Here is a 25,701-nt window from a genome sequence, read left to right as displayed (position 1 = left end):
GGAAAAATATGAGCAAATTATCGTATCATGGTAACGACAGCAACAAGTAGCAAGAAGAACACATTTCGATGATATATATACCACCACTATGACAAAAACAGGCTAACACAACAGCAACAAAAAAAAAAATTACCATTGAATGCAATAGAGATTTATCGATGATGATGACAAATTTGTGAGCGCATTTTTTTTCTAATGTGAATCCTCATTGTTTGAATCATTTCATTGTTGTGTTGTGTTTTTTTTTTTACTACTGATGATAATGATGATGATGAACAATGAAAACGATTTGGAAAACGGCAAATAAAATCGGCATCGGTATGTTAATTGTCAATAGTGATGATGATGATGATGATGATGATGTTTTTACCAATGTCAATTTTTTAGCAATTTGGAATTATCCAGTGAATGGCAAACATACACATCAACATCAACATTTATCATTATTCATTGGAGAAGTGGTACACGTACAACAAGAATGTCAACATTGGTATTATGGTTATCGTTTGACAAATGAACCGAATAAACTTGGTGTTTTTCCAAGAAATTATATTCAAATTCAAAATGATGCATCATTGGATGGCGATAATAATAATTATAATTTCGAACAAGAAACCATCTTGATTCTATATGAATGGATTAATTTGCTTAAAAAAATATTCGAGGTAAAAGTTTGACATTTGATTTGACTCATCTTTTTTTTACGGATCAATAATAATTTGTTTTCTCAGAATGGAGATATGGAAAAATATTCAACCGTTCGTAATTTAATATTACCATTGATTGAAAAATATCAGCTACTTAAATCTGGTAAATTGACAACAAGTGAATTGAAAAAACTTCGAATCGATATTATCGATACAATCGATCTTGGAAACAAGTGAGTGCAATAACCTGTTGTGTATTTAAATCATTGATGATTGAAATAATTAACAAAAAATGGTTCAAAATCAATTTTGATAGACATTTAAATTTGGATCTAATTGTTCGCGATCATGATGGATCAATTATTGATCCATTCGAACGAAATATAATCGAATATTTTGAATATCATTGGGAAAAGTCACAAAAATTGCGTTCAATTTTTCGCAATTCAAATGATTCGAATTCTTCAATACGACAGGAATCGAGTTTATTATATACTGTTCTTAAACAATCCGAAAATGATGATGATCGATTCAATTATAATAATTGTTACAATTTTTGTATAACATTATCGAATTTCATCTGTATGATTAAACAAGATATGATTATCAATATGGCCATCTATGATGCTGGTAATCATAAATTTATTACAGAAAATTATATCGTAAAATGGGAAAAAACTGGTTTTGTTCGTGAAGTGGAAAAAATCAATAATATTCGTGTTGTTTTTACGGTATGTGATTTATGTGCGATGATTATCGATTTTTATTTTATTGTAATTGATTCGAATTTTTTTTTTTTTTTTTGTTAGGATTTTAGTGCCAATGATTTATTTCATAGCAATAGCAATAGTAAACAATTATATTTAGTTTGTCAAGTAATTCGTGTTGGTACCATGCATATTGTTGATCATGATCGTATGCGGAAAGCTACCTATTCAATGATGAAAAAACCTGATGTTGAAGAATTGAAAAGACCATGTGGTGTTGCCGGTAAGTTTTTTTTTCTTGAAAATTGAATTAATGAAATTCATTTTTTATTTGTTTTTTGCCCATACAAGTTTACAGCCTGAATGATGTAATCAATAATCATATGGATCAAAGAGAAAAAAAAGAAATATTCGTACCATTAGTAATGTATTCGGAACGTGATTCATTGGATTCATTGTTACGAAAAGTGATTCGTGATCCAAAAGATGCAAAAGATATGTGTAAAACACAAGGTTTTATTATATCGATTTTATTGTTTGCTAGTTATAAAATGCAATTATTAGATAAATATCGTATGTATTATGCACAATATCCCAGTTATATTGCACGAAAAATTGGTTTCAGAGATATTATTCTACCTGAAGATGTACGAAATGATTTATATCTAACATTGGTTTCCGGTGAATTTCATAAAGGAAGTAAAAAATCAGAACGAAATATTGAAGTAACAGTGAAAATCATTGATGAAAATGGCATGGTGATTAATGATTGCTTAGCCGTTGATTCACATAATACAATGGATTCATTATATCGTAGTGTTGTTTATTATCATGAAGATAAACCAAAATGGATGGAAACAATTAAAATCGTGTTGCCGACTGAAAAATTTCCTGATGCACATTTGAAATTTACGTTCAAACATCGATCATCGAATGAGAATAAAGATAAGAATGAAAAACCATTCGCCATTGCATTCATTAAATTAATGAATGCTGATGAAACAACACTGGCAAATCAAATATATCGACCATTTATTTATAAAATAGATTCAAAAAAAATTAATGAAAATGATAAAAGCTATTTATCGTATCCATCCTGTAAAAACGACCTTAAACAATTGGAAGACAATAACAACGTTTTGTCCAGCAATTCGATTGAATCATTAACAAGACAACAGCCAATAAATAAACAGAAACTATCAACAATGTATGTTCATAGTGCACGTGATATATTCACCATATCGGTGGTTGTCTGTTCAACGAAATTAACGCAAAATATTCAAATACTAAGCCTATTAGGTTGGAAAGAGAATAAAATTTCATTGAATGAAATTTTAATGAATGTACAAAAATTAGAAGGTAGTGAAATAATGAAATTCCTGTATGATGTATTGAATGCCTTGTTTGAAATATGGATGGATCCATACACACGTTCCGATTATGATCGTCAAATATTCGATGCATTAATCTATATTATAAAACATTTACTACAAGATAAATATATTCACTTTCAAGAAATTCTTAATGAATATATTGAAAAACATTTCAGTGCAACATTGATTCACATGAAATTGATTGAAAGTTTCAAGTATTATATAGAGAATCCTGATTCTATTGCTAGTTATCATACGGTGACGTGTATGGAATTTATATTTAAATTCATAATTCGATCAAGAAATCTATATGTCATATTGAATGGTGATAAAAATCGTGATGATTTCGAGACAGCATTGGAAGATTTGTTTGAATTATTCACACGACTAATGGACATAATGGAAACCAAAGACGAAATGAATGGTGAAAATATTATAAAAGTAAAATTAGGAATATTGAAATATTTTCCAAAAATCATTAAAAATGTTTTGACCATATTTGATGAACGAAAATTGGCAATGAAAATGATCAAATTGATTAAAAATATTCCATTCACTGAATTAAGTGTACAAAAATTGTCATGTATACATGAAATTGTTGAAAGTGAATTATATAGTGGCTATCCAGAATGTCGCCGTAAATTAGTGCCAACAATCAATGTTCATCTACAGACTGCATTGGTGATTGTTGTTGGTGAGAATTTTCATCATGAAAAATTGGAAAAATGTTTGGCCATTATAAGTGATGCATTGAAAATATTGATACAACAAAAAGATTTACGTATTATCAAATATGATATTAATGATTTTGTACAGATACTATTACAGCCAATGATTGATACATTTTTATCATTTCAAATGCAAAAACGAAACGAGAATACATTTCGTCATAAAATGTGGTCAATCATAATTGCCATCATGTATCAAATGACTGATTATCATTATAATGAATTTTTTAATCGATTAAAATGTAATCATGAATTTGAACAATTCATACGATCCGTATTGAAAATTTTTGATCATGCAACCAAATTGATTTATCCAACCGATTGGTCCTATATGAATATTACACAAAATGTTGTCATATTGAAAGCAATGACAAGAATTATTAATTTTACCAAAGAAAAAATCTATTTCGATGATTTCAGTATCGATACATGGAATCAATTGTTTCTCATTTCGATTAAATTCATTACGCAGCCATCATTAATGTTGGAATCATTTACATTTTGTAAACGAAAACGTATGGAAAAAAATTTCAATAAAGACATGCGTTTAGAGATGATCATTTTGATACGTTCATTATGGTTTCATTTGGGTAATCATAAAGCAGAATTTATACCATCATTGATTGGTCCATTACTTCAAGTGGCACTAATACCAATGTTGGCCATACGAAAAGATACGATTGTCATATTTTTCGATATGTTTTTATGTATGGAAAAAATGGCAATTTTTCGTGATGAAATGCTCACTCAAATGGATCTATCAATCACTGCCGGTAAAGGTGACAGAAAGTTCAAACAGCTATTGACGAACATGTTTATTGAATCAAGTGAAAATCATGAAGAATATGTGAAAGAAAATTTTGAAAAATTTGTTGCTGAAATTGGTGAACAAATTGAAAAATTATTAATCTATCGTAATGTTGTTAAAAATGTTGATAATTATGAATCATTAATGAGTGCCATAATTGATTTGCTTGATTTTTATGAACGTATTGATCGAAGAGAATTATATATTCGTTATCTATATAAATTATATGATCTACATATTCGATATGAAAATTATAATGAAGCTGCATATACATTATCACGTCATAGTATATTGTTGGAATGGTCGGATAAACAATTGGAACAATTATTACGACAAAATAATGATGAACGTTATAATAATAATAATAATAATATCTATAATTCACATCGTGAATTGAAAGAAAAATTATATTTTGATATTATTGAAAATTTTAACAAAGGTCAACTATGGGAAGCCGGTATTGTTTATTGTAAAGAATTGATACAACAATATGAAAATGAAATATTCGATTATGTAAAGTTGTCCAGTTTGTTTGAAAAAATGGCATCATTCTATAAGCTTATCATATCCAGTGTACGAATTGAACCGGAATATTTTCATGTAACCTATTATGGTAAAGCGTTTTCAACATTTTTCCAGAATAAATCATTTATATATCGTGGAAAAAGTTATGAAAGATTGTTTGAATTTACAAAACGTTTACAGAATCAATTTCCACAAGCACGTTTATTGGACAAATTGGATATACAGGAATCTGAACTAGCTAATCAAAATGATCAATATCTGTCCATTTATCGTGTTGATCCTAAAGTTAGTGATGAAGTGAAGAATAAATTTTTACAAACACTGGTTGATGAAAGAATAATTAAATATTATCAATATAATGAAATTAATCGTTTTACATTTTCAAGAAAATTAATTAAAGATGCTTATAACCATGATGTATCAAGACCTGTATCGAATGAATTTGCTTGTATGTGGATTGAAAGAAGTGAATATCGTACAGCGTTTTCATTGCCCGGTATATTGTATCGTTCGGAAATTATTGAAAAATTCACATATCAATTGAATCCATTGAAAAATGCTATCGATACGATGGAAAAAATGAATGAAAAAACACGTATGATCATCTATAGATATCTATTGGATGATGATAATAAACATCCATTGCATAATCTGTTGATGCATATCAAAGGTATTGTTAGCTCTGATGTTCAAGGTGGTGTTTCCAAATATGAAGAAGCATTTTTCGATAATGATAATAATAATAAACATGATGATGAATATGATAAAGAAGATTTGGATCATCTGAGAAGATTAATTGTCGATCAAATACCATTGTTAGATTTGGCCATTAAAATAGCTGATCAAAAACAACGGCAACATGTTATTAATCAAAGTATGGATGGTCTTTATCAATATATTGTTGAATCATTTGAAAAAATGCGTAATGATGTCCGATGTAAATATGAAGATATCTATCATGGTGATCTTCCTGCTGATATGCAAAAAATTATTGAAAATCATTATAAAATGCAACGATTAACCATTTCAATGCCTACTGATACAGCTCAAATAATCTCACATCGAAATTCAATCGATGGAACAATGTATGTTGTCATTAAATTTGACTAGATTTTTTTCATTTTATTCATATATTTTTATCGATTTTTTTAGGACATTAACCAAACGATCATTATTTGGACGATCAAACACAAATGCCGCAAACACTTTGACAAATACATTACGTTTTCGACGAAAAGATTCACGACGTTTGAATCCAGATTCATCAAATTCAATATGTTATTCATCGAATGCAAACATTTCACAAACACAATGGTATACAGATCATCATAAAAAATCGACAGGAAATTTAAGTTTTATTTCTGATACAAACAACAATAATAATGAACAACAACAATCGCCATCATCAAATAATCAAAATGAAAATTTTAATAAATCATCACGAATTTCATCACGACCATCTAGTGGAAATTATAGTAGTTCACGTACATCGATACAAAGTCAATTAAGTGTCTATTATCCAATGTCTACGTCATCGATATCGTTGGAAGAAGATCAAGATGAATTACCGCCAGAATTACCCGATAAAAAAAACGTATATCAGGCACCACCAGAATTGCCTTCACATTCAAGTTTGAAAAATTAATTATCATTCCGATCATCAATATTGATTATGTTGGTAAAATTTTCTTGATGACCAGGTTTATTCATTTCCATTGATTGATAATTGACTAGATCATCGAGAATTTTTTTCAAATTATTCCTGACATAATACCTCAAATCTATCGACATGAAAAAAAATTGATTAATTTTCAATTTGTTATCTTTTCATACCTTTTAGGACATAGCCAATGTCCATAATTGTTTTCTTATCTTTTTTCCAGATTTTATGAAAATAAAGAAATGTACCATAATAAAATTGATTGAAAATAATCAAAACTGAATCGGATCGATTTATGAAACAATTAAGTGAACCATCTCGTAACATTTGCAAAACAATCTGCGTTATATTCATGCTAGTAATGGCAAATGGATAATGTTGAACTTGATCCATTGATAGATCATAGATTTCTTTGCTTAGTTGGCAAATTTTCGGCGTAATTACAAAAAATGTTAATTGAAATAAACCAAGCAAACCAACACCACGAAAATCAGTAGACGGATCGGATCCTTGAAAACCAATTTCTTCCCAATGTTGGCCAAATCTTTTCATGCCCAAAACAACATTACCGGTTAATTTAGCAAAAATTGTATACAAACATCTGATATGTAATTTATTACGATTATCAAATGTTTGGCCAGCAATACGTATAATTCTATTGCCTTCGGCAACAAAATGTGGTTTTAGTTCATACGTTTTCCAGAATAACATGTATCGTAAAATTTTCATTAAAAAATTGCATTTCTTTTCAAAATGAATCTTTTGATCATGCTGAAAAACAAAAGAGAATTAATCATGTGCAAAAGATAAAAATAAAATCAATCAAATGATAATTACTGGTCCACCAAGATCGATGCTAAATACATGAGAATGTAATTGTTGATAAGTAATGAAATCTATTGAATCTTGTTCGATTGATACATCATTCTTGTTATAATTGTTGCTAATATCGATGATTGGTAGACAAACAATGTCATCCCATTCGTTGGACATGATTAATTTTAAAAATAGATGATTCACAAATTTATAATTCACAATTGTGAAATATGGTTAGAAGAATTTCGATATTGAGATTTTGAAATTAAAAATAAAACAATTTGTTGTCATGGAAATTTTGAATTTTTTTCTTCAGAATTTCTATATGAACAGCATTGTGGCAAGCAGTGTGGATATAGGAAAAAAATTGACTCGCGCTTCGATTGGACCGTTGTGAAATTTTATTCAACACCATTATTTTATATACAAGATGTTTAATGTTTGAAAATGGCTACATCTAAGGATATTTTCGAAGGAAATTCTTTCATCTCAAGTCCAAACATCAATGAAGATGGCAAACGTAAAGTTAGCCTTTCGAGACGTGCTTTGGATAGCCGAAAAAGTTTACGTACATTTGAAGCTGATCCTGATGATCAAGAGAAATCTATTGAAAGACGCGTGGATCAAAAAGAATTTGGTGTCTATTTGAATTCATTGTTTGAAATCAATTCTAAATCATTCAATCCAAATAATGCTTTTTCTTACAATTTCATAAGCAATATGAAGTTTATTTTACCAAACGACAATGTTGATTTCAAGATGATAGGAATGTCGATCGATGCTGGAACTAAACTTTATGAAAGTAAAGTGGATCTTGTTTTTTCAAATACGCAAAAAATATCGTCCAGTTTATCCATGGCAACCGCTGAACAAAATGATGCAAATTTTGATGATGGTCTTTTTGATAACGATTTTGGTGAAAATAATGACAGAGCAAGACGTAAAAGGCAAAGAAAAAACATCAAAACAATTGCAGCTAATATTGAATCGTTGAATGGAAAACTTGAAACAAATATTGAAATCGATCCATTGTTTCATCATTTGTCGGCTGCATTCGATGTTGGCAATGTCAATTCTTTGTTAATGGCCAACTTATCGGTAAATCCACATGCTACCATGTTATTGGATTCAAAAGCAAGTTTAGATTTTGATTCATTACCAAATATCGAAAGCTGTACTATAAAATTTCCATTCTTAAAGCCTGAATATGCTTTCGAACATCATTACATTAGTCGTCCTTGCATGAATTTTGAATTTCTTCGTCGAGACATTGATATCGAACCAGAAGAATTGTCCAGCCAACAACAACAGCAACAATTCGATACAGACACTAATTTAAATTTTGATTTCGATATCAACGCAAACGTCGATGATATTCATGAACCAGACGATGTCAATTTCGATGATTACGTCAATCCTTCAATAATGAGTGAATCAATTGCGAATGAAAGTGATTCCGATTCTGAAAACATTCTAAAATTTTTACCACGAGCTGAAGAAATGAATAATCAATTCTTCGATGGAGAATTTTTGAAAAAAACTTTCCGAAACGTTGCCCGATATCGTTATTTGAATCGTAATAAAAAATCAGCGGTAAAACCTAAACGACAACGAGCGGCTCATATTGCTCATGATTTCAGTATTAAGCATACAGATTTCGTTAAAAAATTTAAAATTTCAAGCCTTTCTCATTTTCAAGATCAAACAGTATCCAAATGGATTAGTTCTGCAGACGGAAGAACATTGTGTGAGATTCAACGAAACTACAAAATGAATGATAAAACTAGATCTTGTTTCACCATTGATTATAATTTCCATGGATTGATTGAAAACAAGAATAGTAATAGGAGAGACAATAACGATTACAATGATGATGGCATTATGAACAATGAATTTGATGGTGACCACCATATGGACGAAACAATTCGACAACAAACGGATTTTGATTTCGATAATGATTTGGCTGCAGATAGATTTAATTTGGATTTAGATACCGAGCCTATTAATTTAGATTCCGAACCCAGTCATGTTGATGCATTGGATATTGATTATGCAAAAGTGGCCAAAAAAGTTGATATAAAACGTGTGAAATTAAGTATGTGGTCACTAATCAAACAAGCAACGGTAACCACTAGTCCGATAATGGATGAAGAAATTTCCAGCAACAATACATCATCGTCGGATATTGGTGATAGCCAAAAAAATTTTTCATTTTCCAAATTACGTCAAAATCTGCCATTTACATTACGACAAAATTTGAATGAAAATCTTAGTACACCGATTTCATTTGTAGCCTTATTACATTTATGTAATGAAAAGGTATTTTGATTTCAAATTGACAATTATATTTAAATCGAGTTAAACTAATAACTTTTTTTTTTCTCACAAAAAAAACAGAATCTTAAATTGACACCCGGAGAGCTTTCCGATTTTCAAATCGATGCGCCTGTTCTATGATTATAATTAATTTTTTTTTCGGAAATACGATGGTAGTTTTTCAAAAAGTTTTTAAAACTTTCAAATTGACATTTTTATGTCAAATAAATGATGTATCATTTTTGTCGTCTTTTTTTTTGCTGAATTCGTTGTCAAATCATAGTTATGATAAAAAAGTGGCCATTCTTACGAGATTTGAATTACGAACTATCGATAGTTTTGTCCATCATTTTGTCACGTGAATAAATTAACCATTTTTTTCCAGACACTAGATGACAGCACATGTCAATGAATGATTTTTGAAAAAAAAACAAAACAAAATGTGAAATTATATATTGTTGTCAGGTATCAAATCTTAGAGATATACCTCTTCTGGTATGAATAAACTACTATTGTGAAACTTATTAATAATTAATTTTTTTGTCTTTTTTTTTGATTGATTCATATATGAACTTTGTTCGAATTGAAGTATGAATAAATTTTGTGATTTTTTTTTTTGCTTTTTTTTTGATTTATATTCCGAAAAAAATAGTTCCAAAAAAAGCCAAAGAAAGAAAGAAAAAACGATCCGAAACATTTTTGGGCGTAAACCTAAAATTTTAGCCTTTTTCCATTGCAAATTTGGCACTATACATAACACCATTTTATTTATCTTTTTTTTTGGAATATATTACCAGCATATATGATTTGTTGGCCTAATGTTTTTTTTTCTTTGATTTTATTTTTAGCATACATATATCCAATCCAATCCATACATACGCCAATAATATATCGTATACACGAATATATTGCCTATATATATATTCTATGATTCTGATGAATCACAATGAAATGATATTGTATAATAATAATGGCAAAAACAAAAAAGAAAGAAAAATCACAATGAAAAATAATATCGAATCGAATCGTCTAATCAAATCGAAAAAACAGAATCATATCGATGATGATTATGGCCTAATTTTGTGTCGTGTAGTAGTTTTATATGTACGCCTTTTTTTTCTATCATTCACACTAAAAAATTCGATGACGACGTCAACAACAATAACAACAAAAAACAACTTATTCTCTGTGCCATTATCGTTGTCGTTGTCGTTTTTGTTGTTGTTTGTAAGAGAGATTTACAGGAAAAAAAATGATAAGAGTGGAAACATGACCTAGACATTACATTCACACACATAGGTGGTATCATCATGAACAATGGAACAACAACAAACGATTCGATTAGAATCGGTAAACATATCGAACGTACATTATTGATCAGGATTGATATTTTCTTTCAAATCTATCATCGAGAGAGAAAAAAAACGACTAGAATCGAATCAACGACGAATTAAATAATTTGTGTATCAACAACAACAATGTCTACTTATCCATATTCAGATAGTTTTGCTTTGATACGATATATATTGATTTTGATTGTTATATTTGGCATTATTGGATCAATTTCACAATTAGTATCCGGATTATTTGCATTGGCCAATGCACAAGATGTAACAACTACAACGACAACGACGACGACGAAAAATATTCCCAGCAATAATTATCATCCACAGGATCGAAAATCAGTCGGTAATGTAGCAAAAAAAAAAAAAAAACAAAAAACACCACCACATCATTTATAACAAATTGTTGTTTTTAAATTGTAGAAATGAGTGCAGTGGCCATGTTGATTATGGCTTTAATTTGTTTCACTTTTGAATTGATTGGATTACTTGGTGCTTTATTACGAAAAGTTTCGGTTGTATCTGTGTTTGCTGTGGTCATGGCAATCGCAATCGTTGTTAATTGTTTTATTGGCGATGGTGGTCTAAAATTATTGATCATTTTATTGAATCTTATTATGACCACATTGTCAGGTGTTTTTGTTTACATGTGTATCAGGTATGAAAATTATATTCATTCATTCATTCAATTAATTCATTTTTCCCTCGTAAAACAGACAAAAAGAAATCGAAGCTTATCGACAACGAAATTCAATGTCAATATCAGCCATTCATGATATGAGTGTATCACGTGACAGTGTTTATCATTGAAAAATTAAATAAACAAAAAAAAAACAAAAACCATACGTTTTTCAATCATAAATTAGAAAAAAATAATAATAATTACAAACAATCAATCATTTCAAATTTTTATTTCATCGATTTAATTTCTTTGCCTTTACACAAATAACATGATGATGATGATGATAATGATTTGCTACAAATTGAAATAAAATGATTCGGAAATTTTTAAATGATACTCACATGAAACAGAAAAAAAAACAAAACAAAACACAATGACATATTTGACGATGAAAGAAAATCATCATCACCAAGTTGTACAAGTAAATGTTTTTATATATACGGAAATTATCTTTTTTTTGTGTGTGTGTGTTTGTAAATGTAAATCTGTGTGTGTGTGTGTGTGAATCATTAAGTATAGGTGTAATAAGCTGCTTCTGGCAAGAATATCTTTTTTTTGCTGTTTTTTTTTTTAGTTTTTGTTGATCACAAACCATTAAGATAAATGTGTTTATAAATTTCACCCACTCTCTCTCTCTCTCTCTCGATCTTTCTTGCTTGCTTTTCAATTTATAAATATTTGGGAACATTTAACCATCATCATCATCATCAACAACAATTTAACAACAACGACAACAAAAACATTATCATTTCGGATTTGTATATTGTATTCTTTTGATGATCATTCATTTCATCATTGTAAAATTGATTATTTTTATTCTTTTTTTTTGTTGTTGTTGTTGTTGATGTTGATATTATTGTTTTGTTTTTTTGTTTTTTTTTTATTTTCAATAATAAGTTTCTTGTTCAACCCAACCACCAGGACGATGTCTAAGTATAAAACGACGAATTTCATCATAGATAAATATTAATATTGAAAATGGTATCGCTGGTAACCACCATGTGAATCTATATTAAATGTATATTATTTTATTATCGAGAAAATGAGAAATTGAAAAAAAAAATTTTTTGATTTTAATAAAATGTGACACCAACAAAACACCCACCCACCACCCCATTATAAACATCATTTTTTTCTGTTCATCTTCTTTTTTTACTTACTTCAAAGGATATAATCGAAGAAGAACTGGCATACCCGGACAATATGATAGAAATGCGGCTAAAACTGTTTCGAAAACTAGGCCAAAATTTAAAGCATGATTGCTATTCATTCAATGCATTTACCAATGATTGATTGATTGATTGATTGAAAATAAAAATAAGACATTAATAATCAAAAGTGGATTCTCAAAGAGAGAGAAAAAAAAAAATAACAAACTCACTTCATGCCTTGATGAATGATGGAATTTCGACGTGTTTTACAAATAATCAAATCTGCCCATTGTACAACAACGATCGATACGAAAAAAGCAGTATGGCAAGTGTATTCAAGATCTTTTCGTGTTTTGTATGTCTGTTGTTGTTGTTGTTGTTGTTGAAAAACAAAAACAAACGATATTTAGAGTGGTAATTGTTATTGGAGGAATCTATATTTTTTTTTTGCTTACCCATTCCTGTCCATATGAATCAGGTAAATCATTGATGGCTTTTGAATCCCATGCTTCTCTTAATCCGAATATATAATCAGGTGTGAAACCAGATTCGGTCATAATAACAAAATAGGTGAAAAAACCAGCCGCTGCTTGTATCATACCAATTTGGCCATATGAAACAGAAATTAAACGTTCATTAACTAATTTATCTTTCATCGGATTTCTTGGCTGCCTTTTCATTATATCGCTTTCGGCTTGTTCATATGCTAATGAAATTGCCGGTACCATATCGGTGCCAAGATCGATACATAATATTGTAACTGTTCCCAATGGCAATGGTACATTGAAAATGATAAAAAATAAGAATGGAGATATTTCAGGTATATTACTAGTCAAGGTATATGCAATAGATTTTTTAAGATTGTCGAATATTAATCGTCCTTCTTCAACACCGGTTACAATTGATGCAAAATTATCATCCAAAAGAATCATATCGGCAGCTTGTTTGGATACATCGGAACCAGCGATGCCCATTGCAACGCCAATATCAGCCTTTTTCAATGCCGGCGAATCATTCACACCATCACCGGTGACGGCAACAATTTGACCTTAAAATGTTCAAATGTTGGAATCAATTATTTGTGAAAACAAAAAAGATTAGCAACATTGAACATTACCTTGCCGTTGGCAGCCTTCAACAATGAATAATTTTTGTTGCGGTGATGTTCGTGCAAAAACTATTTCCGTATGATTTTTAAGTATTTCATCCAAACGATTTTCTTTCATATCTTTTAATTCTTGGCCATGAACTACGATAGCTTTTGCTTTACTTGAATCAACTTGATCGATAGATATTTTCAGTCGATTAGCAATATCTTCAGATGTTTCAGTTCCTTCAGAAATTATTCCAACAGCTTTAGCAATAGCTTTAGCTGTAATTGGATGATCACCAGTCACCATTATAACTTTGATACCGGCGCTCCTATTTATTCAGAAATTTATATTCAAATTAAATCAACCAATCAACGGCAATCAGAATAATAATAATGGCAACACCTACCTACACTTGGCCACAGCATCGGGTACAGCAGCTCTAGGTGGATCAATCATTGAAATCAATCCTAAAAATCGTAAACAATCTAATGGAAAATTCTCTTCATCCGGATCGAATGGATAACCGGGTGGATATTTATCTATAGGCAATGGATAATCACAAAATCCAATAACACGTTCACCCAATCCACCTAATTCAATATAAGCGGCATTAAAATCATTTCGAAATTGTTCATCAATAATTCTATTTTCGCCATTCAATAGTACGGTTGTACATCTAAATAAGAATAAAATTATTATTATTCAAAAAGCATTCAACAACAACAACAACAACATAGGCAAACAAAATAAACACAAACCTATCGAGAATACGTTCCGGTGCTCCTTTCATGCATAGTAAATAGCATGATTGTGGAATTTCTTCCGTTTCATGTATAGTAACATGATATTTATTAGTTGAATTGAATGGAACTTCACAAACTTTTGGATTTTTTCTACGATATTCATCCACATTGCCAATAGTTAATTCCATACATTTAAGTATTGCTGATTCAGATGCATCGCCAATACAATCTCTGTTTGTAGGTGTTTTTTTTGTTGTTGTTGGTGTGAATTGAAAATATACAAAAATTGAATTGATATGTAAGTATTATTTTTTTTTTTTTTTTGAACAACAAACAACCACCACAACCACCACCCACCAACCAACCAATGAAAAAAAAAGAACAAAAACAAACAAAAAGACAAACAAACCTTTTTAAAATAGGAACATCATCTTGATCTGGCTTAAATTCAGCACGACTACATAGACAACAGGCTCTACTTAATGCTTTCCAACCGATTGATGTTTTTTCATGCTGTTTTCCTGATTGATCTTCAGTAGTATCAGCTTCGGCAACATTACGATCATACCATAAATGTGATACAGTCATACGATTCTGTGTTAATGTACCCGTTTTATCCGAACAAATTGTCGATGTTGATCCTAATGTTTCTACGGCTTCTAAATTTTTTACTAAACAATTTTTACTTGCCATACGTTTGGCCGTTAATGTTAGACAAACGGTTACGGTGGCCAATAAACCTTCCGGTACGTTGGCCACAATAATTCCAATTAAAAATATAACAGCATCCAACCAATGATAACCAAGTACGAATGCTATTAGAAAAAATGTAACACCAAGGAAGACGGCAACACCAGTAATAATATGGATAAAATGTTCAATTTCTTTTGCAATGGGTGTTTCACCCATTTCCAGGCCAGAAGCTAAATTCGCTATACGTCCCATTATTGTACGATCGCCAGTATTGATAACAATTCCTTGAGCGGTACCTTCCACACAATTTGTCGAAAAGAATGCTAAATTTCTAGTTTCCAAGGGATTATCATGTGTAAGTTCAGGTGAACGTGTCTGTGGTTCAGATTCGCCTGTTAATGAAGAATTATCTACTTTACATCCTTGTGATTTTAATATACGAATATCTGCCGGTATTCGATCACCGCTTTTTATTTCAATAATATCACCAACAACAATCTCTTCAGCCGGTACTGTTAATTTTTGTCCTTCACGTATTACAGTGGCAAATTGTGGTACCATATTTTTAAATGATTCCATTATAGCAGATGATTTGGCTTCCTGATAATAGGAAAAACATCCGGTTATTATAACGACACCGGCCAATACGATACCAAGATAAAGCTATCGATCAATTGATTGATTAAAAATGAAAAAATAAATAATTATTATCAACAATGCAATCGAATTGAATCTAAATTACATTGTCTGGTGATGCTTCTTCATATGTAGTTGCCTGTATGGAATAGGCAAAAAAACAAAGTACAGCACCAATCCAAAGTAACAGTGCAAAACCTCCGAATAATTGTTTACAGAATTTAACCCATTCTGGTGTTTTTTTCGGCGGTGTCAATGCATTTGGTCCATCACGTTCAAGAACGGTTTTAGCTTGAGCATTCGTCAGTCCAATGTCGGCATTTGTTTTCAATCGTAATACTAATTCTTCAATAATGATTTTATGTTCATCCATAATAACCTCCTGTTTGAGATCTTCAATATTTTCTTTGTTGCCATTCTTTTTTATTAAACTACCGTTTCGTTTTATTGGCATATCAATATAATAAATTACTAATTAATGAATACAAAAAAAAATTTGATGATTTGGCGACCACAGAAAAAAAGAAAAGAAAAGAAAAATTTCGTGATAAAAAGTACAACAGTGGAGAAAAAAATGTAAATGTCAAAAACATTTAAATATAAAAACAACAACAACAAGAACAACATACCGTTTATAATTAATTCGAAAAAACAGTAACAACAACAACAAATCAATCAATCGATTAACTGAAACAATGACCCAGAAACAAAAGTTGCAGCAAAAAAAAATCGAAAAAAAAACAATGTGCCTATTATAAACAAGAAGAAGAAGTGAATATTGCTTCCATTTGATGATTATGAATATGATGATTTTATTAAAATACAACGATGATGATGATGATGATAATGATTATTATTATAATGACAATGTTTTTTGAAAAATTAGCATGTTTTTTTTTGTTTGCTGAATATTTCTTCTTGATGATGATGATGAGCAATCAAGAATAAGATACACAATGAGGAGGGTTTATTCTGTGTTTGTGTGTGTGTGTGTAGAAATGGATCTGAAAATTTATTGGATTATTGGATCATGAACTATTGTTACACAACAATAAACGACAACTGAGAATAAGAAGAAGAAGAAGAAGAAATCGTTTAATTCATCTCATTTTTTTTTATTTCATTTGAAGATTCGATTTTTTTTGGTTGTTATTTTCGTTGGAAGAAAATTTTCGTTTTTGATTCATTGAAGACCATTATATAAATACATTTAATCTAGTTATATATGGCAAGAAAGAATTTCGTCATGTTCTTTTATCATTCTTTCTCTCTCTCTTTCTTGATACTTTGTGTGTGTGTGTGTAGTATATGGTGAAGTAAAAGAGATCCAATCATATTATTTTGGCACAATTTTTTTTCTCTGGTACACAGCGTGTGTGTGGGTGATAAAGAGAGAGAGAGAGAGAGACTAGAATAGGAACCAAAATAGCATCGAAAATAAAGTAAAGCAAAGCAAAGAAAATACAACAAACAAAAATAAAAATCGATTACGCAAAGCAGAAGTAGCAGATTTTCATTTCGTTTCTTGGTTGGTCGGATGTTTCCATCAACCAACCAACCAACCAACCACCACCACCACCACTATATGGATTTTATTTTTTGCAAAAAAAATTCTGGTTCAAATAAACCAAATGCCAATACTACCACCACCACCACCACCACCACCAACAGCCATCGTCATCATCAAGAAGAATTTTTGATATACAGATGGATAATATCAAAATAACAAAAAAAAAAATTCTGCAGTGGAACTCGCTGAAAAAAAAAATTTGATGCTAGTGTATATTTGCTACTGGAGCAGACGCTGTTGTTCTTGCAACTAGAAAAAAAAATTCGCTTGGAACAGAATCCTTTATTTGTTCGTTCGTTCGTTCGTTGTTTCGTCATTGAACGCCGCATCATTCTTTTATTATTTCTGTTTCTTTCGCTCTCTTTCTCTCTCTTTGTGCCCCTGTTGTGTCTTTTATGTGTGTGTGTATGTTCAGTTCACAATAGGTCGTCAACGATGCTGCTGTCTACAATTGTGTGATCATTATGATGGTTGAAATAAGTTTGAAACCAACTAATGTGGTTGTTGTTGTAATGCTTGAAAATGATCATCATCATCATCATCTTCATTTAATAATAAATATGAAAATTATCAATAATAAATATGGAACTGTGAATCAAAAATGAGTTTTGGGATGAGGAAATGAAAAAAAAAATATGACGGCGACGAGAAAAAAAGAAGTAGAAAGGAGAAAAAAAAATATCAAATTTCCAAATGTGAAAAAAAATTCATTTTTTTTTGTCTGGAATCAACTTTCCAAGTTTCGTACACACACACACACACACACACACACAGGTAATCATTATTACCGTCTTTTTCGAGCTTCAATCAACAACAACGACAACAACCTGCCATCGTCATCATCATTAAAAAAAAATGATCACACACACACCATCATCATTAGAATTTTTTGAATTAAATATTCTGAATATATCAAATATGAATGAATGATAAGATTTGGTTGAAGAAAAAAAAAATGCCACCACTGAATAATAATAATCAAAATCGATGGAATGTAACAGAAAAAAAATGATTTTTTTTCTCGTTCCTTGGTTCATGATACTTGGAATTTGTATGCATTCATTCTATACATAGAATGATTGAATATTGGCCTTAGTTAACTCGGTGGTGGTTGTTGTTGTTGGATAATCATCACAGGCACACACACACACGAAACCAAGGATAATAATAGAATTTGTTGTCAAAAGCTTTAAAAAAAAAATAAAATAATTCGAACCCCAATAAACAAAACAAAAAACGGAAAACTTTTTCTCGTTTTTGGTTCGCTAGTTTGTTCATTTTTTTTTCTTCTGTGCATCATAAACGAACAGTTATATAATTATAATAATTTGAAATTTGACAAAATATAATTGATGATGATGATGATGATGAATAATTCATTTTTCTTCTTTTTTTTTGAATGAAAAATTACATAATATATTGATGGTGGTGGCGGGAACAAAAATTGGTTCATACAGATAGAAAGAAAATAGGAAAAAAACAAGCAAAAAAAGAAAACAAAAATAAAACAAACACACACACACAGAGAGAGAAAATTGATTTTTTTTTTCTGTTTTCGTCAAACACACGAATTATGTACATACAAAATATATATTGAAATGAAAAAAAAATCTAATATAGAAAATTGAAATTAATTCATGTGATGATGATGATAACCATGATGATCAATATCAATGATCATTTTAATAAAATCCGATTAGTAGTAATAGTAGTAGTAGTAATAATGGTGGTGGTGGTGGCAGAATGTATATGAATTTGAATAATCATTTTGATTATTGTAATGTAGTAGGCCATACTGTTGTTTTTGACCATGTTGTCGTTGTCGTTGTTGTTGATTCATCATCTTTAAAATCATCATCATCAATTGTTGTATTTCCATTATTACTATTGATAATAGCTGGTTTACAAGATGATGAAGATGAAGATTGTTGTTGATGATGATGATTACTGGATCCATTATTAATTGACATCATCAATGGAATTAATGGTGATGAAATTATTGATTGATGTTTAGGTGTTGTAATTGGTGATGCTTTCCGTGGTGGTATTGGTGGTGGCTGTTGTTGTTGTTGTTGCGATAAAACAATCGATTCTCCCATTACCATTATTGAACGCTGTTGTTGTCTAATCTGAAAACGGCAACCAAAAAAAAAAAAAAAATCAATATTTTAAAATGAGCAACAAAAAAAACTTGCCTCATTATCCGATGTATTATTATATTCTAATGAATTCAATGATTCTATCCATGTATTTGGATCCTAAAATTTGGAAAAAGAATTTATTTGTTTTTTTTTCTCTTCAAAATAACCATTAAATTATTATTATTATCATCAGTGGTAGTCATCAAGCACAATAAACTACAAAAAACACTACAAACAAACAAACAAACAAAAAACTTTCTAAAAAAAAAAAAATTAAAAATGTTATTTACTAAAATAAAAATAAAAATCAATCAATCAAGCATAATAAATATAAGCGGTTAATACAGAAAACATGAACATGAATGTTTTTGTTTTTGGTTTTTTTTTTTGGCAATTAAAATTATCATCATAATGAACAGATTTTTTTTTTTGATTCTTAATCATATATATGGGGGTGTATATTTGTGTGTGTGTGTATTACTAACACAGATGTTATTATTATTTAAAAGCAATGGTGATGAATAAATTATTGGAATTTTTTTTTTCAAAGAAAAACATACATGCCATTATCATACCTCAAAACAATTTTCACTTTCATCAAGATTATCTTGATTATTATTGTTATTATTATTACTACTATGATCTTGATTTGTAGTTGTTGTTGTTGTTTTAGGCACATTATTTGATGATGATGAGGAATTATTATTATTATTATTACTATTACAACTACCAATTGAATTGGCAGTTTTATTTAAATTTTCAATCATTTGAATGGAAGACATTTTTTGGCAAGATATTCCTCCTCTTGGATCAAATGGATCGACAACCACTTGTTCGGTTCCTTTGATTTCAGCTCTACAAAATGGGCAACCTTGTCCTTCGGTATCCTATGAATGAATCGATAGATAAATGATCATAAATAAATTTGGTTCAATGTAAAATACATACCTGCCAAGCATTCAAACAAGGTGTACAGAGTAAATGACCACAAGGTTCAATACGAATATCTTTATCATTTTCGGCACATATTTTACACAATTGAAATGTTGATCCCATTTCACAATATAGCTCATATTGTTCTTGTGTAACACGAATATGATCCTCTGGCATTGATGTAACAGCTAATGTTAGATCAGGATTAATGTTTCGTCCATCTGGATAGCGATAACTGGAAAAAAAACACACACACACACAAACATACATACAATTATTATTAATGTAAAACAAAACAAAAAAACCACCTACAATCCTTCACGATAGCCATCCAATAAAGCTTGACAAAGTGATTTATTTTGAGGTATCGTCTGTAAAATATTACCATCTGGTGTTACATAACCAATGGCCCATTGACCAAGTCTTGTACATGACAATCGAAATACATAACTATATGTGGATATTAAGTTAATTAAAAAATAAACAAAACTTGAATATATACAAACCTTCCTGGTTTATTAATATATTTCTGTAAACGTGCCTTCACTTCATCATAGGTAAGAAAGGCAACATATCCAGGATGAGTGACGGCTAATATTTGCCAATTTTTCAATAAAGTTGACCATGGCTGAAAAAGTCTGCGAAAAAAAAAACAAAGAAAATGATTATAAAAAACCAAAAAAAAAAAAAAAACAAACAAATAAAACACAAACCTGGTGAAAACATCAAATTCAAAATTGGATATATAATCATTACAAGTAAGATCGATAGTTGATTTTAATGCCATAGCTTCCAAACCAGAACTAATCTGATGAACATGATGTAATGATTGGCGAAAAAACCTCCATGGCACAATTGTACGATCACCGAATGAATTTTTCCAAAATTCTGCTGCATCCGATTTTGTTATACGAAAATTATCGGCAGCAAATGTACCATTAGGAAATATGGCTTTAAGCTCAGATAACATATGACTAAATACCAATGATAATTTTGTTAAATTACGACGATAAGTGCTAGTTTCATCAAACATTTTTTCTTTGCCTTCTTTAAATAATTTTATGGCTTGTTTACATTTTTTATTCAAATTTTCTAAAAATATACGAAAATATTCATTCTCATCGAGAATAAATAAACGATCTTCATGTTTACTATAAACAGTGGTTAAATGTTGAAATGTTTCCGGCAGAATATCCAGAATAAATGGTGGTGAATTTTTCAGATTCATACGGCTATGTTGACAAAGCTTAACAACCTATATAGTGGAATATAATGATGATAATAATAATAAATTAATATATATACAATACAATTGATCATCAATGACTGTTTTGAATTTAAAAATTATGATGATGATTATATCATCATCCTGTTTAGAGAATAGAAACAGACGCAAGCACAAACACACATCATTTCGATTAAAAAGGAAATGATTCATTAAACTGGCAAACATGAAATAAAAGCATTTGGCATAGAACGAGAAAAAAAATGCGCTTCCTTTCGTTTGTTGTTTGCTCTTCCTCTTCATTTTTTTTTTTTTTTTTGCCAATAATTTGACCAAATTTACCTTGTTCATATTTTTATAGGTTTTTTCAAAATTTTTTCGATCCACAGTTGTTTTTTGCGCTGACATGGCATCGCTAAATGATTGTTGTAATTTATTTATCAATGATGTTATTGTCGTTGATGATGATGATGATGATGGTTGTTGTTGTAAACGTTGATGATTTCGTTGATTATTTGTTGTTAATGAAACAACAACATTATTATTATTATTATGGTTGTTGTTGTTGTTGTTATTAGTAGAAATAATATGGTTATTATTGTTATTATTCTGAGTATTCATATTCAAAGCCATTGTTAGATTCGTTAATTGATGACAAAATGATCACAAAATTTTATGTCGAGAGAAATAGATTATTAAAAAAAAAAAATGGAAAGGAATAATAACTATTATTGTATCGATGATATTGCCAGATGATGAATATCACACATTATAGAAAACAAAACAAAAAAAATTGGTCATCGATACGCGATATGCCAAATTATTTAAGGGCAAAACAAACTTTGAAGCCAGAGAGTAGTTTTTTTTTCTTTCGAGGTTGAGCAGTGTATCATCATCATCATATCATATAATTGAAAAATATGAATGAAAAAAAAGAAAGTGAATAATTTTATGGAAGATTGTGATTCATTAAGATTTTCGTTTGTTTGTCTGTTATAATAATTGAATTGAATTTGATGATTAACAATGAAAAAAAAAATCAAATAATGCCTTCAGTGTACCATGGTACACAAATATGAACAAGATATCTTGTTGCTGCTGTCTATACAAAATTATGCAAAACATCAAACTCAAACACACACACACACACCATCACACACACAACAAAGTGAAAGGCGATTCTATACAACACTATCGATTGTTGTCGTCGACAATCGAATTCATCGTTTCGATTTATTGCAACAATAAAAAAAAAAAATTTTTTAAACACAAAATTTCAAATGGATCAACCACAACAAAATCAATTATCGGATGATAATTTAAAATCATCAAAAAAGGTTTGATTTATTCAATAAATAATCGTTTATTATAATTTCATCCTTTTTATGTTTGTCACAGAGATATAAAACACATTCATCAGATGATAATGATGATTCTGATCTTGACAACTATGTTCCTTATGTTCCATTGAAACAACGACGTCAAGCAAAATTGGCAGAAATTAGCTATAAAAAATTATTAATTTCTGGACATCCAAGTGAAGATGATGAATCACAATCATTACCTGGTTCCGATGATGAACAATCACAACATACTACAAATCAAACAAACGTTGATAATGAATTGGAAAAACTTCGACGAGCTAAACTAAGTTTATTGGATCAACATTCCAAATTGAAGAAAAAAGCCGAAGCTAAAAAAGAAAATGATATTGAAAAGCAGCTCAAAGAAGAGGAAAAAATATTGGAAAGTGTAGCGGAAAAAAAGGCATTGATGGCTGTATCAGAATTGGCCAAAGGTATACAATATCAAGATCCGATTAAAACCTCATGGAAGGCGCCAAAATACATATTGAACAAAGCAGAAGAATCACATGAAAAAGTTCGAAAGAAATATCGTATCACCGTGGAAGGTGAATCATTACCGCCGACAATAACATCGTTTAGATCGATGAAATTTCCTAAATGTTTGTTAAATAGCCTAAAAAAGCAGAATATTAAGAAACCATCGCCCATACAAATGCAAGGATTACCAGCTGTTCTATCGGGTCGAGACATCATTGGCATTGCATTTACTGGTTCAGGAAAAACTTTGGTTTTTGTTCTGCCCATAATCATGTTTTGTTTGGAACAAGAATGCAAATTAGCTTTTCAACGAAACGAAGGTCCATACGGATTAATCATAGTACCATCAAGAGAATTGGCTAGACAAATTTTTGAAATTATTGAATTTTATAGCCAAAGTGTCGCGCTACATGATCGAAAAATGCCTCGTTTACGTACATGTCTTTGCATTGGTGGATTATCGATCAAAGAACAATTGGAAACAATCAATCATGGTGTACATATTATGGTCGCTACACCGGGACGTTTGATTGATATGTTGGAAAAGAAAATGGTCAATCTAAATGTTTGCCGATATCTGTGCATGGATGAAGCTGATCGTATGATCGATATGGGTTTCGAAGAAGATATTCGTACCATATTTTCCTATTTCAATGGACAACGACAGACACTTTTGTTTTCGGCTACGATGCCGAAGAAAATACAAAATTTTGCTCGTAGTGCTTTAGTGAAACCAGTGACCATCAATGTTGGCAGAGCTGGTGCCGCATCCAAAGATGTTGTACAAGAAGTTGAATATGTTAAACCAGAAGCAAAAATTGTACATCTTTTATCATGTTTACAGAAAACCGAACCACGTGTATTGATTTTTGCTGAGAAAAAACAAGATGTCGATGCCATACATGAATATCTATTATTGAAAGGTGTTGAGGCTGTCGCTATTCATGGTGGTAAAGATCAAGAAGAACGATTACGTGCTGTGAATGAATTCAAAAGTGGTGAAAAAGATGTATTGGTAGCTACAGATGTTGCATCGAAAGGATTGGATTTTCCCGAAATTAAACATGTTATTAATTATGATATGCCAGATGATATTGAAAATTATGTACATCGTATTGGTCGTACTGGTCGTTATGGTAAAAAAGGTATTGCAACAACATTCATCAATAAATCAGTTGATCAATCAATATTATTGGATATGAAACATTTATTAATTGAAGCTAAACAAAAATTACCACCATTTTTAATTGCATTACAATCGGATAGTGAAAAATATTTGGATATGGGCGATGAAAAAGGCTGCTCATATTGTGGTGGTCTTGGTCATCGTATAACTAATTGCCCGAAATTGGAGGCCATACAAAATAAACAAGCATCCAGTTTAGGTCGAAAAGATTATCTTGCAAGTGGTGCTGCCGATTGGTAATCATTATCATCATCATCATTTTTCATTTGTAAATATTTAATATTCATTGCCGATAGATGTCGACAAATGTATTTTAAGTTTGTTTTTTTTTCGTTCGAAAATAAAATAAAAATTCTTTTATTCGAAAAATAATCATCAAACAGCCTTCAAATGAATTCTCCATTGATGTGATCAATAGATGAACCATCCGTTTCAAATGTGAAAAAAAGTTAATCTAATGATAATCATCATCATCATCATGATTCAATAGAATTTCATTTTGTTTTTTGCCATTCTCTTTTTCTGTGTTTGTGTGTGTTTTTTTTGTATTCGTAAATCCTTTCACATTTTGTACAAAAAGAGAGAATAGAAAAAAAAACAAATCCTTGATCAAAATAATGAATGTTTTTATGAACAAAAGAAAAAGGATTGTGTTGTTGTTGTTGTTGTTGTTTGTCGTTTTTTGTTGTTGTTGTTGTTTGTGAAAAAGAAAAATCCGATGAAAATCTTTTGCTCTGCAAATTTGTCAAGTTTTTTTTTTAGTTCTGTTTGATTTCAAATTCAAGTGAAACGATACTTGAATAGAAAAAACAACCAACATAATAATCATAATAATAGTATTATAAATTGATCCAAGGTTGATCATCAATGATGATGATTT

The 25,701-nt window shown here is 30.0% G+C and overlaps 7 protein-coding genes across 15 annotated transcripts; 4 read left to right on the top strand and 3 right to left on the bottom strand.

Moving 5' to 3' along the window:
* Positions 1 to 28: 28 nt before the first annotated feature.
* Positions 29 to 6,726, top strand: LOC124492602 (dedicator of cytokinesis protein 1). Of its 3 annotated transcripts, none has more exons than XM_075735204.1 (7): positions 29 to 318; positions 388 to 665; positions 732 to 880; positions 964 to 1,378; positions 1,457 to 1,637; positions 1,713 to 5,873; positions 5,941 to 6,726. In XM_075735204.1, exons 5-7 carry the CDS (start codon positions 1,624 to 1,626, stop codon positions 6,431 to 6,433), a joined length of 4,668 nt encoding a protein of 1,555 aa, XP_075591319.1. In that variant the 5' UTR covers positions 29 to 318; positions 388 to 665; positions 732 to 880; positions 964 to 1,378; positions 1,457 to 1,623; the 3' UTR covers positions 6,434 to 6,726. The 3 variants fall into 3 exon arrangements, with proteins under 3 accessions (XP_075591319.1, XP_046911495.2, XP_075591318.1); XM_047055539.2 differs by having other exon boundaries at positions 1,706 to 5,873; XM_075735203.1 differs by having other exon boundaries at positions 29 to 665; positions 1,706 to 5,873.
* On the bottom strand, positions 6,430 to 7,520 carry LOC124492620 (ELMO domain-containing protein 3). The gene is made up of 3 exons (XM_047055562.2): positions 7,286 to 7,520; positions 6,622 to 7,219; positions 6,430 to 6,569 (listed from the first exon to the last, which is right to left on the bottom strand). The coding sequence occupies exons 1-3, from the start codon at positions 7,439 to 7,441 to the stop codon at positions 6,430 to 6,432; spliced, it is 894 nt and encodes a 297-aa protein (XP_046911518.1). The 5' UTR covers positions 7,442 to 7,520.
* A 109-nt stretch (positions 7,521 to 7,629) lies between these two features.
* Positions 7,630 to 10,198, top strand: barr (non-SMC condensin I complex subunit H). 7 transcript variants are annotated; one of them, XR_012832478.1, is made up of 3 exons: positions 7,630 to 9,583; positions 9,662 to 9,785; positions 9,891 to 10,198. XR_012832478.1 is itself a non-coding variant. In XM_075735212.1 (3 exons), the coding sequence occupies exons 1-2, from the start codon at positions 7,712 to 7,714 to the stop codon at positions 9,719 to 9,721; spliced, it is 1,932 nt and encodes a 643-aa protein (XP_075591327.1). In that variant the 5' UTR covers positions 7,630 to 7,711; the 3' UTR covers positions 9,722 to 9,768; positions 9,878 to 10,198. The 7 variants fall into 7 exon arrangements, 3 of the variants coding, with proteins under 3 accessions (XP_075591327.1, XP_075591328.1, XP_075591329.1); XM_075735212.1 differs by having other exon boundaries at positions 9,662 to 9,768; positions 9,878 to 10,198; XM_075735213.1 differs by having other exon boundaries at positions 7,631 to 9,583; positions 9,662 to 9,768; positions 9,864 to 10,198.
* Positions 10,199 to 10,588: 390 nt separating this feature from the next.
* LOC124492622 (uncharacterized) lies at positions 10,589 to 11,837 on the top strand. Its single transcript, XM_047055564.2, has 3 exons — positions 10,589 to 11,269; positions 11,347 to 11,581; positions 11,640 to 11,837. Exons 1-3 carry the CDS (start codon positions 11,059 to 11,061, stop codon positions 11,731 to 11,733), a joined length of 540 nt encoding a protein of 179 aa, XP_046911520.1. The 5' UTR covers positions 10,589 to 11,058; the 3' UTR covers positions 11,734 to 11,837.
* Positions 11,831 to 17,465, bottom strand: LOC124492605 (sodium/potassium-transporting ATPase subunit alpha). Its single transcript, XM_075735205.1, has 10 exons — positions 16,552 to 17,465; positions 16,029 to 16,393; positions 15,003 to 15,949; positions 14,609 to 14,824; positions 14,257 to 14,526; positions 13,874 to 14,178; positions 13,212 to 13,804; positions 12,987 to 13,117; positions 12,766 to 12,867; positions 11,831 to 12,612 (listed from the first exon to the last, which is right to left on the bottom strand). Exons 2-10 carry the CDS (start codon positions 16,374 to 16,376, stop codon positions 12,492 to 12,494), a joined length of 3,033 nt encoding a protein of 1,010 aa, XP_075591320.1. The 5' UTR covers positions 16,377 to 16,393; positions 16,552 to 17,465; the 3' UTR covers positions 11,831 to 12,491.
* A 1,392-nt stretch (positions 17,466 to 18,857) lies between these two features.
* Positions 18,858 to 22,953, bottom strand: Cbl (E3 ubiquitin-protein ligase CBL). The gene is made up of 8 exons (XM_075735211.1): positions 22,134 to 22,953; positions 21,280 to 21,821; positions 21,073 to 21,204; positions 20,879 to 21,016; positions 20,582 to 20,801; positions 20,209 to 20,520; positions 19,688 to 19,750; positions 18,858 to 19,621 (listed from the first exon to the last, which is right to left on the bottom strand). Exons 1-8 carry the CDS (start codon positions 22,422 to 22,424, stop codon positions 19,265 to 19,267), a joined length of 2,055 nt encoding a protein of 684 aa, XP_075591326.1. The 5' UTR covers positions 22,425 to 22,953; the 3' UTR covers positions 18,858 to 19,264.
* Positions 22,918 to 25,190, top strand: abs (ATP-dependent RNA helicase abstrakt). The gene is made up of 2 exons (XM_047055547.2): positions 22,918 to 23,128; positions 23,190 to 25,190. The coding sequence occupies exons 1-2, from the start codon at positions 23,072 to 23,074 to the stop codon at positions 25,059 to 25,061; spliced, it is 1,929 nt and encodes a 642-aa protein (XP_046911503.2). The 5' UTR covers positions 22,918 to 23,071; the 3' UTR covers positions 25,062 to 25,190.
* The last annotated feature ends 511 nt before the right edge of the window (positions 25,191 to 25,701 follow it).

Source organism: Dermatophagoides farinae, chromosome 1, assembly GCF_024713945.1.
Source record: "Dermatophagoides farinae isolate YC_2012a chromosome 1, ASM2471394v1, whole genome shotgun sequence".
In the NCBI taxonomy this organism is placed as follows: Eukaryota; Metazoa; Arthropoda; class Arachnida; order Sarcoptiformes; family Pyroglyphidae; genus Dermatophagoides; species Dermatophagoides farinae.
Note: the sequence above shows the minus strand (reverse complement) of the source record. Positions and strands in the feature narration are given on the sequence as shown.